At 55.5% G+C, this 15,124-nt stretch overlaps 1 protein-coding gene across 1 annotated transcript in view; it reads left to right on the top strand.

The window, feature by feature from the left end:
* LOC116942438 (calcium/calmodulin-dependent protein kinase type 1D-like) overlaps positions 1-15,124 on the top strand; it is a 77,787-nt gene that overhangs the window by 35,578 nt on the left and 27,085 nt on the right. Inside the window, exon 3 of the mRNA XM_032954362.2 lies at positions 1,534-1,608. Coding sequence (XP_032810253.1) covers positions 1,534-1,608 — 75 coding nt within the window. The remainder of the gene's footprint in view (positions 1-1,533; positions 1,609-15,124) is intronic.

Raw genomic sequence — 15,124 nt, forward strand, 5'->3', positions numbered from 1 at the left:
TCAGCCTCTCTCCGACTCGACCCCCGAGCCAGCCGGCCGGCCACCTTCTTCTCTCTGCCTTCTTATTTTAATTCAAAGTATATCCCACAATTCCACTCCCGATATTTATCAATTGAAAAAATAAACCCCACATTCTCCCCATTTGTTGTTGTTGTGGTTGCGCGCGTTAATTTGCCCGTAAATTTAATTGCAATGTCTAAAATTAACCGTAGACGCGTCGGCCTCGCAACCTGGGACTCGTACCGCGAGCGCGTTCCCTGCACCAACCGCCCGCGTGTATATTTAGACATCGCGCAATTAGCACCAACACGCGTTGCGGAAACGCCGTCGCGTTTGACGATTATATTTGTTTCCCCCCTTTCTTCGTCCCATTATTTTTAGCTTCGGCGCGGTTAAAGTTCATTGTTGGTTTTACTTTCATTATTATTATATCCTTTTTTTTCTCCAAAAAGATTCATGAGCGCTCTACTCGTTAAGAGAACGAGTGCAGGGACCGTCGCTCGCCCTCACCGTGGGTTGAGGTCCCCGTGTTCCCGTCCCGTCTCCCGGGAGGGACGTGGGGAGGGGTGTACGCGTGCCAGAGGCTCGTGCACAGCTGCAAGGATTATCGACTGTTACTAAACCCCGGGCAAGTGTAAGGTCGCTCACAAATCATTATCAGATCGATGCGCCGTTTGCCGGCTCATGGGTGCCAGAGTTCCGGACGGCGCTCGGCAACGAGACTTGGGATTTACAAAAGAGCCGACGTAGTGGGGAGCGTCGACAGCCCAGGCTTCACGGTGCCCGTTACAGTCATCCTTAAGGTGTCTTGACGATGACCCATGGGCTTGTTCCCACCTGCCTCTCCCCTCTCACTCTACTCCCCTCCACGCACTCTCCTACCTCTCCCCTCTCATCTCACTCTACTCCCCTCCACGCACTCTCCTACCTCTCCCCTCTCATCTCACTCTACTTCCCTCCACACACTCTCTTACCTCTCTCATCTCACTCTACTCCTCTCCACGCACTCTCCTGCCTCTCCCCTCTCATCTCACTCTACACCCCTCCACACACTCACCACTGCTGCAACCAAGGTATTATGTTAGTGCACAGTTGAACTGGGAATATCCATACAAACGTGTGTCTGTGTGTGTGTTTATATATTTTGGCGAGCGGTGGTGTAGTGGTTAGCGCTACGCTGCGATACGAACCCGGCGACCAGAGTTCGATTCCCACTCACGACCAACACCGCCAGTGACGATTATCTGAACCGGGCTTGGGCCTCCCCTAGGTCGACTCAGTCTCAAATAAGTACCTGGTGTGGTGTGCGAACATCGCCACTGGGAGACAAAGGCGGCCGGGTGTGGTGTTGGCCACACCACCCCATCGCGTGTCGTTCGCTCCTTCACGGTGCTCGCTAACATCACTTGCCCTGCCTTTGCCTTTTGTGCCTTTGACTGTGTCCGTGCGTGCGTGTAAATGCCCGTGTGTGTGCCTGTGTGTGCGTGTGTGTGCGTGCGTGTGTGCCCTTGCCTGCACGCGTGCGATTACCAGGCTGAAGCATGAGAACATTGTGTCGCTGGAAGATATTTACGAGAGTCCATCGCACCTCTATCTCGTCATGCAGCTGTGAGTACCCTCCCAGCCCCTACCCAGCCCCTTCCCAGCCCCTACCCAGCCCCTACCCAGCCCCTACCCAGCCCCTTCCCAGCCCCTACCCAGCCCCTTCCCAGCCCCTTCCCAGCCCCTACCCAGCCCCTACCCAGCCCCTTCCCAGCCCCTACCCAGCCCCTACCCAGCCCCTACCCAGCCCCTTCCCAGCCCCTACCCAGCCCCTACCCAGCCCCTTCCCAGCCCCTACCCAGCCCCTACCCAGCCCCTTCCCAGCCCCTACCCAGCCCCTACCCAGCCCCTTCCCAGCCCCTACCCAGCCCCTACCCAGCCCCCTGCCGTCCCGCACGGCTGCCCACTCGGCACCACCCGGGGTTAACCCGCCGTACTTTTCGACACCACTTCTTACTTCATCTCCGCCTACTACGACCACAGCACGCGTTTTCAAGTTTACCAATCATCAGGTGCGTTCGGCGTGCGATGCCCTATTTCGTTTCCCAATTGCCCTTGCTGCGCCTGACTGTTCAGGAAAAATAAGTTCGCTTGAATTACTTGAGAAGCGGGGGGGCTGCTGCAGATATCACCAGCCACGATAGGGCCTACGTCTGATAAAAAAAACCCGACGATGCTGCTGCTGCTGATGATGATCAATGAATATCACTGGCGTTGCGCCACGTGAGAGCAAGCAGCGCCGCAGGAGCGGGAGGAAATAAACATTCGCCGTTGTTTACGCCCTCCGCCCGCACAGCGTAAACATCCCCGACGCTGACGTACAGCACGCCCCCCCCCCTCCCCCCACACCGATGTGCCGGACACGTGCCAGCGGCAATAGCTCGTTTGTTGTTTGGGGCGATCCCATGAATTGGGTGGTCTGAACGAAACTTTAAACTTCGTTCGTCCGTTCGTCTACTAAGTTCGCTTGTCCTGGTGAGGGTCGCGGCGGCAGCGTGTTGAGTCGTGGCGGTCCACACCTCCCGTTCCCTGGCGACAGACTCCAGCACTACTACACTATACACTATTATACATTACTACACTATACACTACACTATACACTACTACACTATACACTACTATACACTATACACTACACTATACACTACACTATACACTACACTATACTATACACTACACTATACACTACAGCCGCGTGTTGAGTCGTGGCGGTCCACACCTCCCTTTCCCTGGCGACAGACTAAAGCACTACTACACTATACACTACTATACACTACACACTACTACACTATACACTACTACACTATACACTACTATAAACTACTATACACTACTATACACTACAAAATACACCACTATACACAACACTACTAAACACTACTACACTATACACTACACTATACACCACTACACTATACACTACACTATACACTACACTATACACTACTATATACTACTATATACTACTACACTATACACTACACTATACACTACACTATACACTATTCTATACACAGACTCGAGCTCTTCGTGGGTAATTCCCAGGCGTTCCCAGGCCAGCCCTTGCGACATCGTCCCGCCAGCGTGTGCCGGGCCGGCCCCAGGGTCTGCTGTTGTTGTTGTTTTTATTTGACCAGGTAATGATGCCCCACTGAGCGGCTACGTAGCTCTATTTGTCCAAAGCGACCTGGCCATCACAAATGATAGCTCAACGGAGTGGCTTGTCACGTGGAAATGTAAAGCGGCCAAAAACTCTTAAACGCGTGACGTCGATTCTAAATGTGGAGAAAAGTCCACGCTACCACAGGGAGAGAGACTTGCAGACTCCAAATATACAGCAGGAGGCATCAGGGTCGGGATCGAATCCACGACCTCCTGTACACCAGGCGAGGTAGTTAACATCTCCTAGCCACCGTGATGAGGATGAGAGAGAGACTCGCAGATTCCAAATATACAGCAGCAGCAGGCATCGTCAGGGGCGGGATCGAACCCATGACCTCCTGTCGACCAGGCGAGGTAGTTAACATCTCCTAGCCACCGTGATGATGATGAGAGAGAGAGACACGCAAACTCCAAATATACAGCAGCAGGCACCGTCAGGGTCGGGATCGAACCCACGACCTCCTGTCGACCAGGCGAGGTAGTCAACATCTCCTAGCCACCGTGATGATGAGAGAGAGAGAGACTCGCAGACTCCAAATATACAGCAGCAGCAGCAGGCATCGTCAGGGTCTTGATCGAGCCCACGACCTCCCTTCGACCAGGCGAGGTAGTTAACATCTCCTAGCCACCGTGACGATGGGAGAGAGAGACTCGCAAACTCCAAATATACAGCAGCAGCAGGCATCGTCAGGGGCGGGATCGAACCCACGACCTCCTGTACACCAAGCGAGGTAGTTAACATCACGACACCATGGCTATTTCTACTTGTATCGCTCCGTGTTCGTTCCGTCCCGTAGCCTAAATGTAACAAAGGCGTTTGTCCTTTCGGTCATGGGGGGGGGGGGGGGGGGTTCGTTTGATCATACTTCATCACCACGCTGATCAGGGCGGGTAGGTGAAGTGGCGGGGGCCGTCCAGGATTTGGTTCGTATACCCACTCGCCACTGGTGGTGGCCGCCGACCGATCTCAAGTCGCCCACTTCATCGCGCGATGCGATGCCCACCGTAGCGCGCCCGCCAATGTAACACGATCATACGATTCGCATAGATCGTAAATCGTTCGTCGCCGCACGATTCCACGCGCGTTATCGCTCGATAAATACAACGCGGTCATCGTGCCGACGATGACTCTCTCTCTCTCTGTCTCTCTGCCGCCCCCTTCTCTCTCTGCCCTCCTCCTTCTCTCTGCGTCTCTCTGCTGCTGATGCTGCACTCTTCATTCATTGCGCCGCGTGCAGCCACAGGGGCAGAGTACCCGCGAGCGAAGCGTCGCCCGTGTGAATGTTGCCCGGCGCTAGGTGGGATGTGTCGAGGGGTGACGTTGGCATTTCGCAGCGGCGCGGATGCAAAGCGCTGGACGACGAAAAGAAAGGGAGTCGTTTCGTTCGCGAGCCCGGCGCTGTAGAATTTATGTGACGTCCTCTCTGTTATATAAAAGGCATTGGAGTGATGGAGTCCACGTACGAAAGCAAGACAAAGCAAAAACATAGATCCCCCGTGTAGCCTTAACAGACTGTTGGGGCAAGTGCTGTTAGCGAGTAGCACCTAAAAGGGCGGCACGGCCAACACCACGCCCGGCCGCCTTTGTTTACACACCGTAACAGGTACTTATTTGAGGCTGAGTCGACCTAGGGGAGGCCCAGGGACCGGTTCAGATAATCGTCACTGGTGTTGGCCATGAGCGGGAATCGAATTCTGGTCGCCGGGTTCGTAGCGCAGCACGCTAACCACTACACCACCGCTCCCCTAGAAAACACACACATACTCCCCTACCTCTCCCCACATTCAAATCACACGCACGCTCATCTCCATGGTGCTCTATACACGGTGGTCCTCTTGGGGCGAGTGTCTCTATTCAAACGGTGATCCGAGAACAAGTCGAACCGGCGACCTCGACTCGAACGCAGATTGAGGAATGGATTGGGCCACCGGACATTCGGTAATTCTCTCAATGAACGAGCCGGTCGTGGAGGTGAATCAGGAAGCAGTCAGCCTCACATTGATCTCAAGCCGAAGTCACCGGAAAATGATACAAGTTGGTGGAATCGATGTTCGGATGCACATCAACTTGAGCGGTGAATCAACTTCAGGGCATTGTGCGCGGCTGCCCGGTCCAGGGCTAAACAAAACAAAAGTCCATGCGCGTGGACTTCTCCTGTCCCTCGCGAGCTTCACGTGGCCCGAGCAACCCAGCCGAGGCAAAATCGTGAGCTCAATCCCGCTGCAGCGTTGAGCTCTCTGGCGTTAGAGCGCCCTCGCGCTCAGCGGGAAACTTTCGAGCCGGTGAGGAATGGAGAGAGGCGGAGAAGGACGAGGAGCTCCCTACCCGGTCTCCTCGACCGGCGCTCACGGCTTGAGGCTGGCACCCACGCACCCGCCCACGCACCCGCCCACGCACCCGCCCACGCACCCGCCCACGCACCCGCCCACGCACCCGCCCACGCACCCGCCCACGCACCCGCCCACGCACCCGCCCACGCACCCGCCCACGCACCCGCCCACGCACCCGCCCACGCACCCGCCCACGCACCCGCCCACGCACCCGCCCACGCACCCGCCCACGCACCCGCCCACGCACCCGCCCACGCACCCGCCCACGCACCCGCCCACGCACCCGCCCACGCACCCGCCCACGCACCCGCCCACGCACCCGCCCACGCACCCGCCCACGCACCCGCCCACGCACCCGCCCACGCACCCGCCCACGCACCCGCCCACGCACCCGCCCACGCACCCGCCCACGCACCCGCCCACGCACCCGCCCACGCACCCGCCCACGCACCCGCCCACGCACCCGCCCACGCACCCGCCCACGCACCCGCCCACGCACCCGCCCACGCACCCGCCCACGCACCCGCCCACGCACCCGCCCACGCACCCGCCCACGCACCCGCCCACCCACGCCTCCACGCACGCGCCCACCCACGCATCCACGCACCCACCCACGCGCCCACCCACGCGCCCACGCACCCGCCCACGCACCCACCCACGCGTCCACGCACCCACCCACGCCTCCACGCACGCACCCACCCACGCATCCACGCACCCACCCACGCATCCACGCACCCACCCACGCACCCGCCCACGCACCCGTCCACGCACCCACCCACGCATCCACGCACCCACCCACGCACCCACCCACGCATCCACGCACGCGTTTGAAGTGCCGCTCGAGCTGGGGGAGCGGGCGGGTGCGTGAGAGAGCCGGCCGGCGGGACGCGGCGGATTCGGTTGGAAGGAGGCCACGGTGGTTGGTGACTCTTGTCAAACACAGCTGCTGATGATCACTTTAAATGATCGCCTGCCTGCACGCAGTACCTGCACCCTCCCCGACCACCGTCCCCCTCCCCCAGGCACCTTAAAAAAAATGTTTGGCTCTCGCTTCCGCAGACAAGGCGCCGGTGCGATCTTTATCGTTCGTGCCAATCCCGGCGATGTTTTTGTTGTTGTTGTCTGAGTTTGTTTACCCGCTCTTGACGTTTTCATCGCGGTCATTCAACTGTAACCGCGGCATGATTTTCCCAACCCGCCCCTCCTCGTTTCGTGCCGACGTGGCTCGCTTCGCGGCCGCCTGTGTTTTTTGCGACCGATCACCGACCGACGTCACGCAGACCACCAATCTCTGTGTGCGCGCGTTGTTCATTATGACGGAACGTTGTTTAGACATGTGGCGATCGCACTGCCAGAGAGAGAGACAGAGAGAGACACAGAGAGACAGCGAGAGACAGGGAAAGATAGAGAGACAGAGAGAGACAGAGAGCGACAGAGAGAGACAGGTAAATATAGAGAGACAGAGAAACAGAGAGAGACAGAGAAAGACAAAGAGACAGAGAGAGAAAAACAGAAAGACAGAGAGAGACGGACAGAGAGACAGAGAGAGAAACACAGAGAGACAGAGAGACAGAGACAGACAGAGAGAGACAGAGAGAGAAACACAGAGACAGAGAGAAACAGAGAGAGACAGAGAAAGACAGAGAGAGAAACACAGAGAGAGAGAGATAGAGAAAGACATAGAGAGACAGAGACAGACAGAGAGAGACAGAGACAGACAGAGACAGACAGAGAGAGACAGAGAGAGACAGAGAGACAGACTCTGACAGAGAGAGACAGACTCTGACAGAGACAGACAGAGAGACAAAGACAGAGAGACACAGAGAGACAGAGAGAGACAGAGAAAGACAGAGAGAGACAGAGAGAGAGACAGAGAGAGACAGACAGAGAGAGACAGAGACAGACAGAGACAGAGAGAGACAGAGAGAGACAGAGAGACAGAGAGAGACAGACTCTGACAGAGAGAGACAGACTCTGACAGAGACAGACAGAGAGACAAAGACAGAGAGACACAGAGAGACAGAGAGAGACAGAGAGAGACAGAGACAGAGAAAGACAGACAGAGACAGAGAAAGACAGAGAGACACAAAGAGAGACAGAGAGACAGAGAAACACAGAGAAATAAACAGAGAGACAGACAGAGAAAGACAGAGAGACAGAGACAGAGAGAGACAGACGGAGAGTGCTTAGCTCCTCAGTCACCGGAAAGCAGCGGGCTGCGCCTCTAGAATGTGTTTTGGCCTACTCTTCTACGCTGGCCCGGACGTCCTGGTAGAGGTGTCAGTATCCACACTTTACCCCACCACATGCCATCTGCCAATCGATTCCATACTTATTGTACATCTGTGAAGAAAATTTGCATAGCTCATCGGATTCATCCAGGATAAACAAATTCGTATTCCGAGTAGTGTTGTTGCTGTGCAGTACTGTCGCGTTCTCATGGCGAGCCAGGATATGACACATGCTCGACGCCCACGGGAAGGGAGATTCATCAACTTGTTTGTGTGACCCACCAACCCTCGCTACACCTCCACAGTGCTGGATGACACGCCAGGTGCATAGCCACCAATACCCACCACCACTACCCACCACCACCACCCACCACCACCCACCACATCACACACCACCACCCACCACCACCCGCCATTCCCCCGCAAACATCTCTGAACTTATCGTCGCATCTCCCAAAACCCTTTAACAGTCCATCACGACAGGAACGTGATACTCTAACACGTGCTCTCGCTCAATCATCATCGTCGTCGTGACCGCGACAACCATTACGACCGCCGACGTCGTCGCTGACGTCACGATGTGTGTGTTCACCGTAACATCACGAGCCGACGTCGTCGTTGACGTCACGATGTGTGTGTTCACCGTAACATCACGCGCCGACGTCGTCGTTGATGTCACGATGTGTGTGTTCACCGTCACATGACGTCATCCGCCTCTCCCACGTGGGCGTTCGAGATCATTGTGACGTCCTTCGCAAGAGTTGGGCCCTCGCCGTTGTTTGTCGGCGTCCAACTTTGACCAAATGTGAACAAACAAACAAAATAAACCGGCAAATAAACTCAATTTGGACAACACGCAGCAAACCATCAACATCTCCTTGTGTTGATGCGGCAACTACTGGCGATGAGCACGTGCCCGCTAGGGCAAGGGACAACTTGACATTCAGAAATAGTTCGCCCCAGATGCATTGCTTACGCGCGTGCACTCCATCTCATTTCGCACGTGTAAAAATCGCAGGATAAATAATCACAGAGACGCATTATGATTATTATTTTTACACGTAGTGTATATATATAATCTTGGCAACACACATTGGGGCTGATTTTCACAATATCAACACGAGCCCGCGGTGGCTGGAAAAAAAACTGACATTTCTGGCTGCTGCTATCCGAAGTCGGTGTGAAATCCGTGTTCGACTGATTATATATATTGTTCGCTCTCCCTGTTGCTATGTCAAATCAGCGCCGCCTCTCTTAGAAAGGAAATTATTTTGTTTAGAATGCCACCCGCCAATGCCTTCAGCTTGGCGCATTCATGGGGCGAATGAAGGCCAAGGCCAGGTGAGTGCATGAATGACATTCTGAGGGCCCATTGAGGAATTCGGCCTCTCACCCAGTGCAGCCCTGGTATGTAAAAAAACAAGCATGCTGAGTAAAGTGTTAAAGATTAAAAAAGACAAAGATCCCCCGTATAGCCTGACAGAATGTTGGGGCAAGTGCTGTTGGCGAGCACCTATGAAGGCCGGAACGGTACGCGAGGGGGTGGGTGGCCAGCATCACGCCCGGCCGCCTTTTTCTCCACCGTGGCGATGTTTTCACACCGCACCAGGTACTCATTTGAGGCTGAATCGACCTAGGGGAGGCCCAGGACCGGTCCAAATAAACAATTGTCACTTGTGTTGGCCGTGAGCTGGAATTGAACCCGGGTCGCCAGGTTCGTAGCACAGCGCACTAACCACAACACCACCGCTCCCCACACACACCACAACAACAACAACCGCCATTCGCCACTAAGTGGCGGTGACGTCACCACGACGCTTGTGCCAGGCCATGTGCACCTTGAGGCCACGTGAAGTGTCGAACAACCGCTGGCAGGAGGTCACGGGGCAGACCTAGGTGCCACGGGTCGACTGACTGAGATGACTGAGATGACTGAGATGACTGGCTGATGCACCACCTGTGCCCCCTACTGTGCCAACCTGCTGTGCCTTAACCACCCGGCGCTCCGCTCGTTGTTGTGAGCGTCGCTCCTCCGCCCTCCATTGTTGTTGGAGGGCGACTACCTCCAACTGCCCAGTAGCGTGCTTCACGAGCCTCCTCCACAGAGGCCGATCTTGACACCGCTGGTACCAGTCATCGGCAAGTCCACTCAGTTCCACGTCCTCCTGTACCACATCACTCCATCTCTTCTCTAGCCCGTGCCGCGCCCGTTTAGCCCCCTCGATCCGGCCGAACAAAAGCTGTTTCGGCATGCGGTGGCTGGGCATGCGGGCTACATGACCCAGCCATCGCAACCTTGCCCGCCGGAGTAGCTCACCGATGGGACCTTGCCCAGATCTTTCAAGGATTTGTGAGCTCCTCACACAATCCAGTCTGGTTAAACCCAGGATGGATCGTAGGCAGGTCAGCCTAAATGTTTCTAACCGGTGAAGCTGTTCCATTAGGGGCGTCCACGTTTCGCAAGCGTAGAGAAGGGAGGGAATGACCGTGGCCGAGAAGACCTGAAGCTTAGTGCGGAGCGACAGACCAGGTAGCTTCCACACAGCGTTACGCAACCGATGAAAAGATATTGCCGCTCGACTGATTCGGAGTGAGACCTCTGCTGTTAAACTGGAGCCGGTCATAAGCACACTGCCCAGGTATGGAAAACTCTCCACTCTCTCCACAACTGCCCCATCACCGATTGGGAGTTGTGGGGGTGGAGTGTCCGATGGTACAAAATACCCAGGCAGGTGCTTAGTTTTGGTGGGGCTGATGGTAAGGCCCCATCTCTTAGTGGCACGCTCCAGTCTCAGCAGCAGCGTCTCCAACTCCTCCTCTGAATGAGCAGCTATTACCAAATCATCGGCATACATAACGTGGTTGAGCAATAGGGAGCCCTCCCTTAACCGCACCCAGGCATCGATCAGCATCCCATTATATCTGTACCATATGGAGATTCCCCCGGTACAGCTATTGAAGGCTTCACGAACTACGTGGTCAAAATAGATGTTAAATAATGTGGGAGCCAGAGGACATCCCTGTCGCACCCCAAGGTGTACAGGGAATGGCTCCGACTCCCGGCCACGTAGTTTTACCCGGGCCCGCTTACCATCATAAAGATCCTTAATGATCGTGAGCAGAGGGTCAGGTACTCCAAAAGCACGAAGAACAACCCAGAGCCCAGGCCTACTGATGGTATCATAGGCCTTGACCAGGTCAATAAAGCAAAGATGTAGGTCTTGCTGGAATTCCCTACACCTCTGCTGTAGCAGACGGACAGAAAATATGGCATCTGTGCAGGACTGCCCTTTCCTGAAACCGCATTGGGGCTCCGCAAGCCTCTCCTCAGCGTGCCTGGCAAGGCGATGCTGAATAATCCTTGCAAGGACCTTTCCCGGCACACTGAGGAGTGAGATGCCCCTGTAGTTGTTACAGTCTGTGCGGTCCCCCTTCTTAAAGAGGGGGACCACCAGGGCATCCTCCCAATCCTGCAGAACCCATCCAGTGGTCCAGACTGTTGTTATGATGTCATATAGGGCAGTCGGTGCACAAACGCCACCCTTCATCAGCATTTCGCTTAGGAGATCATCTCTGCCCGCTGCCTTTCCTGGTCTCAGACTCCGGATCGCCTTCAGTACTTCCTCAACAGATGGCACTTCAGCCAGCCACTCACAGGGGGTGACTTCTTCCAATATTTGAGGCACCGCAGCCTCAGCAGGGTCATCTTCACTTTGTGCCACGATGTTTTTCTGGCTGAGGGATTTTGCCTCACTTAGAGTGATGTTCACTCTAAGTGTGGAGAGAAAACCGGAGGACCCAGAGAGAGACACGCAAACTCAAAATATACAGGCGTGAGGGCCGGGATCGAACCCACGCGCTCCTGTGTACCAGGTGAGGTAATCAACATTTCGCCACCGCAGCTCCCATTCGTGGCACGAGGAGCTCTCGCTGCGTCACTGGGTTCCTTGTTCATCACTGTGTCTCGTCGAGCCAGACTCACCCAGCCGACGGTGGGGGGGGGGGGTTCATATGTTGATTGATTGTATTTGTTGACGCGGGGGTGAGAAAAACACTGAGCCTCAAGCTCATTTACAAGAATGACCCCGTGGAGGACCTTGTTGGAAACAGAAATGGGAAGTTACAGCGGCGAACACATTGAGTGAAAACGTCATTCGAGGCAGGCACCTCTGAAGTAGCGCGGGCAGACGACGCAGAACTGTCATTAACTGAATTACACCCAGCGGTGTGACACCCAGCGGTGTGACACCCAGCGGTGTGACACCCAGCCGTGTCACACCCAGCGGTGTGACACCCAGCGGTGTGACACCCAGCCGTGTCACACCCAGCGGTGTGACACCCAGCGGTGTGACACCCAGCCGTGTGACACCCAGCGGTGTGACACCCAGCGGTGTGACACCCAGCGGTGTGACACCCAGCCGTGTCACACCCAGCGGTGTGACACCCAGCGGTGTGACACCCAGCCGTGTGACTCCCAGCCGTGTGACACCCAGCGGTGTGACACCCAGCGGTGTGACACCCAGCGGTGTGACACCCAGCGGTGTGACACCCAGCGGTGTGACACCCAGCCGTGTCACACCCAGCGGTGTGACACCCAGCGGTGTGACACCCAGCCGTGTTTAACCGAGTGGAGCGCTTCGGCAGCGGCGACGATGATCAGCGGCAACAGCAGCAGCCCGTGCTCATCTCACTCTACTCCCCTCCACGCACTCTCACACCACTCCCCTCTCATCTCACTCTACTCCCCTCCACGCACTCTCACACCACTCCCCTCTCATCTCACTCTACTCCCCTCCACGCACTCTCACACCACTCCCCTCTCATCTCACTCTACTCCCCTCCATACACTCTCATATCTCTCCCCTCTCATCTCACGGGTTGTAATGGTGCCTGTCTGAGAATGCGTAGGTGTTTCTCTGAACCGGTCCTGGGCCTCCCCTAGATGGACTCAGCACCTGGTACGATGCGTAAACATCGCCACTAGGGAGACAAAGGCGGCCTGGCGTGGTGTTGGCCACCCGCCCCCTTGTGTACCTTCCTACGTGCTCGCTAACAGCACTTGCCCCAACAGTCTGTTCATGCGAGACAGGGGATCCTTGCCTTTGCATCGGTGTTCATGAGTGGCGCTATGGTGCACCGTGCCGCCATCCCATTCACCTGGGTTCCATTACTGGCCGTGGCGCGCTCTCCCGAGCGGCATAGCGGATTCCGCGGTTGCCTTTGGCTTCCCTTTATGTTCACTCGACCTTAAATGATTACCAGGAGTGCCTCGCGTGTGCGTGTATGTGAACATCAGCAACGCGGAGACAAAGGCGATCGGGCGCGGTTGCTCGCGACACCATCCCCGCGTGCGTGCCGCGTCAGAATTAATACCCTAAGTGCACTCATGGCTGCAATTGCTTTCCCCAAATTGCATCGCGAGTTGTATTGTTCCGAGGGCCTCTTGGATGCCAGTGGCGTTCGTCCCCTTCAGTATAAACAACGCGCAGCCGCTTGCGGCAGCCTAGCGCCGTTAGTCTCGAGGCGCGTTTCAATCGAGACCCTCTAAACGAGACATTCCGTCTCGAGGCGTTTTCCAGGTTGAGATGTTTGAACGTAACAGTGTCCGTGCACTCAGCTCCACCAGGTGTGTCACGTGGACAGAACGTGACAATGTATTGCTGCTGACGCGTCACTGGGGGTGTGTGTGGGGGGAGCGGTGGTGTAGTGGTTAGTGCTACGCTGCGCTACGAACCTGGCCACCCGGGTTCGATTCCCGCTCACGGCCAACACCGGTGACGATTATCTAAACCGGTATTGGGCCTCCCCTAAGTCGACTCAGCCTCAAATGGGTACCTGGTGGGGTTGTGTAAACATCGCACTACGGAGACGTAAAGGCGGTCGGGCGTGGTGCTGACCACCCACCCCCTCGTGTGCCGTGTCGGCCTTCATAGGTGTTCGCTAGCAGCATTTGCCCCAACAGTTTGCTAAGGTTGTACGGGGGATATTTGTCTTTGCCTTTGTTGGTGAGCAAACCAACAACTTATTTACAATTGGGTACGACGTTTGTTGCAACTAGAATCATCATCAGGCGTTTTGCCAGAGGCGCGTTCCCGTGTCTTCAATAGGGCGAGGTGATGTCATCGCCGTTCACCTTCAAGTGAAAAGGAACCAGGATGGGTACATGTAATAATATGTTCATATGACATTATCCGTACAGCAGGTGAGGTTTAGAATTGAGGAACATCTAAATTTAACAAAAGTGGAATGTGAGTTGTGGACCGCCACCACTCAACACGCTGCCGCCACGACCCTGACCAGGACAAGCGGACAGAGGCAGCTTGTATCTCTCTGGACATCGGTGTCCACGGGGCTCAACGGGTATTTTTTTCTCTCCCATCGAGGCATAATAATAAAAAAAAGATTCTGTCTTTAAAAATGTCTATTTCTATTCATCATATACGCTCCGTACGTCTCAGTGCGGGGAGCGGTTAAATATGCATGGTGTTGTCGTTACGAGGGACTGCTGCTGCTGTAAGCGGGGTTACATTTCAGTGCCCGTACAGTGGTCCGCAAACGTGAGCTATTCTGAACCCCTCTCCCCTTTCTCTCTTCTCTACCCTCTTCACCCTCTCTCTCTCCTCCCTCTTCTCTCTCCCTCTCCCCTCTCTCTTCTCTACCCTCTTCACCCTCACTCTCTCCTCTCTCATCCCTCTCCCCTCTCTTCTCTACCCTCTTCGCCCTCTCTCTTCTCTACCCTCTTCACCCTCACTCTCTCCTCTCTCATCCCTCTCCCCTCTCTTCTCTACCCTCTTCGCCCTCTCTCTTCTCTACCCTCTTCACCCTCACTTTCTCCTCCCTCCTCTCTCTCTCTTCTCTACCCTCTTCACCCTCTCTCTCTTCTCTACCCTCTTCACCATCACTCTCTCCTCCCTCTTTCTCCCTCTCCCCTCTCTTTTTTATGATCAGAAGAAACAAGAAGATGCTCGGTGTAGTCGGCACTTTTCTCCGTTCATCATTTCGGTTTTTTTGTTTTTTTTTATGCTTTGCTTTACGTAACACCCCCCCCCCCTTTTAAATGAAAGACCCAACAAAATATATTTTTATTTTTTCCTCTCCTTTCCCCTTCCCTCTCTCTCTACCCCCCTCTCTGCCCCCCCCTCTCTCTCTACCCCCTCTCTGCCTCTCCTCTCTCTCTCTACCCCCCTCTCCGCCCCCCTCTCTCTCTGCCCCCTCTCTTCCTACTCCATTTGGCTCTCTCTCGCTCTCTCTCTTTTTTCTTTATAACTACGACAAGTGCTGCACCTGCACGCAGCCCTTCCCACAGGCAAACGGCCTCCGACGGGGAGCTTAGATCTGCATGCAGAGCTCTCCGTCAT

The sequence above is a fragment of the Petromyzon marinus genome, chromosome 14 (assembly GCF_048934315.1).
Source record: "Petromyzon marinus isolate PM22_M1 ecotype Great Lakes invasive population chromosome 14, UKy_Petmar_22M1.pri1.0, whole genome shotgun sequence".
Lineage (NCBI taxonomy): Eukaryota > Metazoa > Chordata > Hyperoartia > Petromyzontiformes > Petromyzontidae > Petromyzon > Petromyzon marinus.